This window comes from Rhinoraja longicauda, chromosome 29 (genome assembly GCF_053455715.1).
Source record: "Rhinoraja longicauda isolate Sanriku21f chromosome 29, sRhiLon1.1, whole genome shotgun sequence".
Taxonomy (NCBI): domain Eukaryota; kingdom Metazoa; phylum Chordata; class Chondrichthyes; order Rajiformes; family Arhynchobatidae; genus Rhinoraja; species Rhinoraja longicauda.
The window spans coordinates 17,707,619-17,715,212 of record NC_135981.1 but is presented as its reverse complement, the minus strand read 5'-3'; the positions used below and the strand labels follow the sequence as shown (position 1 = coordinate 17,715,212).

At 44.1% G+C, this 7,594-nt stretch overlaps 1 protein-coding gene across 1 annotated transcript; it reads right to left on the bottom strand.

Moving 5' to 3' along the window:
* Positions 1-269: 269 nt before the first annotated feature.
* Positions 270-1,298, bottom strand: LOC144607559 (galactoside alpha-(1,2)-fucosyltransferase 2-like). Its single transcript, XM_078424455.1, has one exon. It carries the CDS (start codon positions 1,296-1,298, stop codon positions 270-272), a length of 1,029 nt encoding a protein of 342 aa, XP_078280581.1.
* Positions 1,299-7,594: the final 6,296 nt, after the last annotated feature.

Sequence of the window (7,594 nt, the reverse complement as noted above, 5' to 3'; positions counted from 1 at the left end):
TTCCCCTGAGTGTCAAAGTCTTCCACACCGAGGGTGGTGGGTATATGGAGAGAGCTCGCAGAGGAGGTAGTTGAGGCATATACAATGAGAACATTTAAAAGACATTTGGACAGGTAGGTGTATAGGAAAAGGTGAGAGAGAGATGGCCCAAAGGTGGGCAGGTGGGACTAATGTGGATGGGGCGTCTTGTTTGGCATGGGCAAGTTGGGCTGATGGGCCTCTTTCCACGCTGTATGACACTATGAATTAAGAATGCTTGGTTAATTTAATCATTGTTTTTTTTTGGTACTGATAGTGTTTGTCAGAAGAGGTGTGAGATCAGCTGGAATTCCAATCCATTGAGGTAAGAAAGCTGCTTTGTACTTAAATAGCTTTAGAAATGGTGAATCAGGCAGAGTGAAGTTATCGAGGAAAATAGTCTCCCCACCAGCGAGGTACCCTGCCCAGTAACCAAATGTCCCTATCGTCATTATAGTGTGATTACAATGAGCAAGAATAGAAAGATCTTGACCTGGACTGTTCGAAGTATCTGAAAAGAAAACATCCCCTTTGGAATTATTGATGTTCTGCTTGCACCAATCCATTCCATCACTTGTCACCACAAAAATAACATTCTTGTATTTATTTCTGAAGTAAGTCATTGCTTTTTCTAAATATTTCTTATCAGCCAAGACCCCTTTCCAAACTTGTGGCATGACACGTACATAATCACCCCTTCGAACATGAACACCAACAAAAGTCACATTCTTTCGCTCTCCCCCGATGCGTCTCAGATATACATTTGTCTCTTCCGTGATAAAGTCATGAAAGGTGAACTCGCGGAGAATTTCTTCTCGTAGGTGATGATAGAAGGTCCAGGAGCACGGATATCCCATGAACATTCGATAGTTCCCTGAAATATTACGATACCCGTCATCCATCCAGTCATGGAGTCCATAAGTCTTCCAGGGTAATTTTTTGATCAAACTTTCATGGAGGGTTGGAAGAGTAGTTTTAAAGATAGGAGACAGATAATTGGCCATGGGAGGCAAAATGTAGGCCTGATGACCATTCAACTTGGCCAAAGCATACAGTGTTGCAAATTCCCCCATCTGGTTGCCAAGCCGTCCAATAGAATTTATTGTCCAAATTCCCTTTGGAATATTCTCCACTCTGGTTTGACCATCTTCCTTAACACCATTTTCATTTGTATCTTTATTTAAATAATCTATTTTAACCTTATATTTATATTGGAATACAACTATTATGGAAACAGATATTACTGCAAGTAAAATTAATATGAACCCGTAACGTTTCATCTTGCATTAATCAATAGCATTAATCACTGTGCTCTTCAGGACTTGCAATGCTGCAGAAATTGTTTTATACCCTTCCCCAGATTTGTGTCTCGACCCAATCCTGTCTCTTTAGATTTTTTTAGATTTAGAGATACAGCGCGGAAACAGGCCCTTCGGCCCACCGGGTCCACGCCGCCAAGCGATCTCCGCACATTAACACTATCCTACACAAACTAGGGACAATTTTTACATTTGCCCAGCCAATTAACCTACATACCTGTATGTCTTTGGAGTGTGGGAGGAAACCGAAGATCTCGGAGAAAACCCACGCAGGTCACGGGGAGAACGTACAAACTCCGTAGAGACGTCGCCCGTAGTGAGGATCGAACCTGAGTCTCCGGCGCTGCATTCGCTGTAAGACAGCATTTCTATCGCTGCGCCACTGTGCCGTCTCGAAGGTCTACGGACAATTCCTTCATCTTCATGGTTTGGTTTTTGCTCTGACATGCACTGTCAACTGTTGGACCTTATATAGACAGGTGTATGCCTTTCCAAATCATGTCCAATCAATTTACTTTACCACTGGTGGACTCCAATCAAGTTATAGAAACATCTCAAGGATAATCAATGGAAACAGGATGAACCTAAGCTCAATTAGGGTGAGCAGTTTTAAATACTTGGGAGTCCGCATCACAGAGGATCTGACGTGGACAACGCACATTGCCGCACTGGTGGGTAAGGCAAAGCAGCGCCTTTACCACCTTAGACAACTGAGGAAATTCAGAGTGTCTCTGAGGATCCTTCATTGCTTCTACTCTGGGGCTGTAGAGAGCATCCTGTCCGGCAACATTACAGTCTGGTTTGGGAACAGCTCTGCCCAGGACAGGATGGCCCTGCAGAGAGTAGTGCGTTCGGCAGAACGCACCATGGGAACTACACTCATCCCCCTGCAGGACCTATAAATCAGGAGGTGCAGATCTAGAGCAAGCAAGATCATGAGGGACCCCTGCCACCCCAGTAACGGACTGTTCCAGATGCTACAATCAGGCAAACGCCTCCGCTGTCACGCTGCGAAAACGGAGAGGATGAGACGGAGTTTCTTCCCACAGGCCATCAGGACTGTCAACTTTTATAACCCCAGAGACTACATTTTTCTCGAAACTATAGTAACTTATTAACTTTATGAACTTTATTTATATGCTGTAACTGTAATTCTTTTTTGTGCACAATCCGCAGGCATTGCCACTTTCATTTCACTGCACATCGTGTATGTGTATGTGACAAATAAATGTGACTTGACTTGACTTAATTACTTTGCAAAAATCTCTAAACACCTGTTAGCGCATCTTCATTCTGAGGTATTGTGTGTAGATTGATGATAAAAAAAAGAATTTAGTCCATTTTAAAATAAGGCTGTAACGTAACAAAATGTGGAAAAAGTGAATGGGTCTGAATACTTTCTGAATGCACTGTACAACCTGAATATACAGCCTCTTCTGTCATCTATTGGTATATATTATTGACAAATAGAACCAACATTTAAAATACATTAAAGAAGGGCCTCAACCCAAAACGTCACCCATTTAATCTCTCCAGAGATGCTGCCTGTCCTGTTGAGTTACTCCAGGATTTTGTGTCTATCTTCGGTGTCAACCAGCATCTGCTGTTCCTACCTAATCAGCTAAAATCCTTCTTCAGGCTTACAAATCACAAGACATGATGGAGGCAAGAATCACATTTCAACTCCAACCACTTTTACAGCTTTCCTATCTGTTAATAATGATCCGTTTAGTAAGCACTCTGCGCTTTCACCATGTCACTGCAGAAATGATATGTACTGTAGAAAATGCCAAGCTCTTTGAGCCCCACAAACATTTATATTGCCTGCTGTCAATATAATGCAACCAAAAAAGGAAGTCTGATAGCTGAATAAACATACATTAATTACCATATTGGGGACATTTTCACACAGCTTGCACTCCATACAATGAGAGCACTAACAGAAGCACCAACCTGTAGTACATTATCTCATGAAAATACTCTTGGTCCTCCAGCTTGATCTATCCCAGGTATGTAGACAATAGACAATAGACAATAGGTGCAGGAGTAGGCCATTCGGCCCTTCGAGCCAGCACCGCCATTCAATGTGATCATGGATGATCATGGCTGTACCCACCTGTAGTTTAAAAATACATCAACTAGGACTATGTGTTAGGACTTCAGTGGCTGGTATCATAAGATCATGAGTGGTAGTAGAATTCGGCCATTTGGCCCATCAAGTCTACTCCTCCATTTAATCATGGCTGATCTATCTCTCCTAATCCCATTCTCCTGCCTTGTCCCCATAACATTTGACACCCATACTAAGAAAGAATCTATCTATCTCTACCTTAAATATATTCATAGACTTGGCCTCCACAACCTTCTGTGGCAAAGAATTCCACAGACTCACTACCCTCTGACTTAAGAAATTCCTCCTAATCTCCTTCATAAAAGAACGTCCTTTAATTCTGAGGTTATGACCTCTAGTCCTAGATTCTCCCACTAGTGGAAACATCCTCTCCACATCTACTCTATCCAAACCTTTCACTATTCTGTTTGTTTTAATGAGGTCTCCCCTCATTCTTCTAAACTCCAGCGAATATAGAGCCAGTGCCTTCACACACTCATCATAGATAATGAAGATGGTTATCAAAAACTACCGTGGAGACTGACGATCTGGTCCTCCAGAGGGCCCTATTCCTTGGAGCGCATTCCTTGGAGGATGAGGGGTGATCTTATAGAGGTGTACAAAATCACGAGAGGAATAGATCAGGTAGACGCGCACAGCCTCTTGCCCAGAGTAGGAGAATCAAGAACCAGAGGACATAGGTTTAAGGTGAGAGAGAAAGATTTAGTAGGAACCTGAGGGGTTCACACAAACGGCAGTGGGTGTATGGAATGACCTGCCAGAGGAGGTAGTTGAGGCAGGTACTATTGCAATGTTTAAGAAACATTTACACAGGGTCATGGATAGGACTGGTTTAGAAGGATACTCGATGACCCATCGACCTGTTGGGTCCTGCTGTTACCAAAGGTTCTTTAGTAACTTGTCAGTTTCTTTGATGAACTAAATTAAGGCGCATGTTTCAATCAAAAGTGCTTGAACAATTGGTTGAGCAGAAAGCAGCCAAACGGTACGCAATATGGCAACAATTTGAATGAAACACGACTCACGGACCTGTTGTGTTCCAGTTGTGAAAGCAGTCGATGAAACAAAAGACACACAATATTAATGTTATTGAGTGGTCAAACTTTAACTTGAAGAAATTTTTTAGCACTTACCTCAGGAGTCATCGTTCAACGAAGCACGCATTGAACACGGAAGTATTAGATCAATATGGTGATGTTTATTTTATAGGGTATGAGTCTGAAATACAGCCAAAACGTTACATGATAGCGCAACTATTTGAATGAAACTTGATACTGAACACTAGATTGGATATATGCAGAAACACAATCTCCAAACTTTGATAGACACAAAATGCTGGAGTAACTCTGTGGGACATGCAGACCTCCAATGGCTTAGTAATACAATTTCTTGTTATGATATAATCCTGAGCAGTATCGACAGCCTGATTTTTTTTTAATGAATGTTAGTTTGGGACAGGAATGTCAACAAATTGTTGCTGTTACTGCAAGTCCCTCGAGCCCTTCAATTTGAATGACATGTATTGCACCCAAACCCACACCAGAGCAATGAAATGTAAACTGAGGGTGGGGATCTCCACGTTAATTAATTAATGTTTGAATGCCTGTAGGCCGAGCCTGCGAGTTTGTATTTCCCTTCATACGGAAGTGAAGAAGAGTGAGGCGGATGCAATGGCTCACAAACAGGCGAAGTGCCTTTGTTCTGGACCTGGCTGATGATCTGCTGGGCTGTGTTCCTGTCGTTGATCTGCTTCTTCACCCACTCGTGGATGTGGGGCTTCTCCAGCGTGCCATTGAAGTACACGATCAGCTCTATGTTGTCACTGGCCTCCACCCACCAGCTGAATCGGGAAAACATTGCCAACCACATTATTTAATTGATTCGATAAGCTGGGGTTATGCAAATCAACAGGAGGGACTGTAAGATTTGAGAAGTTTTCCCTCATTCTGAAAGCAACACCAAACCATAGAGCTGCAGTTTGGACATTTTAAACGGGAGACTGGGGCTGATAGCGGAGAAAGGCTGCGGTCAGTTTACCAAGGGATGTCACAATCTGTGGGTCCTAAGATGGCTGCAGGACCTCGTGACCAGCCACAAAAGTAAAAACCTTACAGCCCAGTCTCTAGGTTTCTGCAAAGCCACGGCCAGAACAATGGATGGGTATTGGCCATGCAGAAACCTGCGAAACCAGTTCGAAGTCCAGACACTGGGGTGCTGACATCAGCATACTCACAATGCCCCAAGCCGACCTACACAGTTAATCTCGTTAAGGGGGCACAATAGCCCATAGAAAACTACCTGGTAGGTGATGGGAAACCAGTTAAACCCATCACCTCGCAACGAAATACCAATTAACACCATCTGGCCATCCCCGGTACCCCCGGACATAAGCGCAGATCAGAGAGAAAACTCAAAACATATCTTTTAAACAAAGAGATCCCAAGATCTGGCGGGAGATAGGACGGGTGAGAATAGTATAACTGGCCACGACTTTTGGGTTTTAAACTCAAGTCAAACGGATGCAGGAGGAAGAAGCGGTGCAAGAGAGAGGAACCGGCACGCAACTCGAGAAGAAATACTGCAAGAAAACCTGCAAGGAACGCAAGAAACGGAAGGAAGAAACTCAGGGGACAAGCACGACCCTCACGGAAAGCAGCGGCGAAGCAGCACGAACAGCCAGTAACCCCAGTAATAGCCCCATGGTGAGCATGTACCCCGATCCTGCATATCCTGGACATAGTTTAGTGTAGAGGGGAGGGTGGTTTGAATAAACGTGGGTGTGTAAAGGAATATGTGTTGGTCAATTTTGCGATGTGTCGTACGTTCCCCATCTTACAGTCGTGTATATGTCTTGTAGAACTGTGCGTTTTAGAATTCATAGTCAAAAGTATTCATGTAATTCGGTATGTGTCTTATAGATATGTCTTATAGAACTGTATAAGTATTCATGGACAATAGTCCCAAGCGCTCAATAAAAGCCTTATCCATTTAAACCCTGGTCTTCAAATCTGGTCTGGTTGAATTTTCTGCACTATAAACGCTCCTGCATCTAAGTCCAGTGTCTAGAACCGTAGGGGGTGAGTGGGTCGAACCACTCACGGGGAACCAGTGTGCGCGGCCTGGTCAAGGGATCAGAGCAAGGCACGGGGACCTTAGGTCGGGCGAAAGCTCGGCGCAGAAACCCCTTACAGCAGTACTGATATGGGTGCATGTGCTGAATCCCACAGACAGGCTAACTTCATTTGGTCTAGATCCCATTCTACAGAAACAGGTTGTATTTATTGGCGTTTCTGGAGAGTCATGAGGAGAATTAATCTGTATCCGGGGCCAATTTTCCTGTGTTTGATTAAGATAGGGTCTCAAGGACCACCCACTAAAACACTGACATCCACAGTCATCCGATTGGTTTTCATAATCCGTACACCAATTATTGGGGCCAGGGCTCTGTGAGTGATTCAAAAAGACCCGGGCAGACCTGACTTCACTCGGAGTAAAGGGGACCGGGTAAAGAGGCATCATGCTTCTACCATGTGTTGGAACCTGGGCACATACCCAACAGGCAGACCGTTCCACCTTTGAAGCATATGTCTGACATAAAGAAAGAAAATGATTTGTTCGTCCGAGACCCGAGGTTCGACCTTCTACCTGACTACCAAGGGTTAATATAATACACAATCCCCATGTCAGCCTCATGTTGTTCCGTGGTAATTCAATAAAATCAATTTGTAAACATTCAAATGGTCGCCGGGATAGTGACATGGTTCGTGGCTCCGTCAGAACCGTACGACCGGGGTTGTTCTTTGCACAGATCACACATTCAGCAGTAATTTTCGTCACCCCTCTACTCATTTTGGGGTGATACCATGTAGCATTTATTACATCCAACATTCCCCTCTTACCAGCATGGGTAAGAGAGTGCACATAATGCAACAAAACAGGTAAAAGCGCGTTAGGGACACAAACTTTGCCAGAGGCAGTAACCCAAAGCGAGTCAGATTCGCGAGGGGAACACCCATCCTGGCTCCACTGGTGTCTCTCAGCCTCGGGGGCGTCCCCCTGAAGCTGGCAGAGTTCCGAAACACTGGTCATAGCGGTAGTTACAGAAAACTGTTGTTGTTCGCCTGAA

Coding starts and splice junctions, on each gene's coding strand:
- LOC144607559 (XM_078424455.1), bottom strand. CDS start 1,298: ATGAAACGTTACGGGTTCATATTAATTTTACTTGCAGTAATATCTGTT.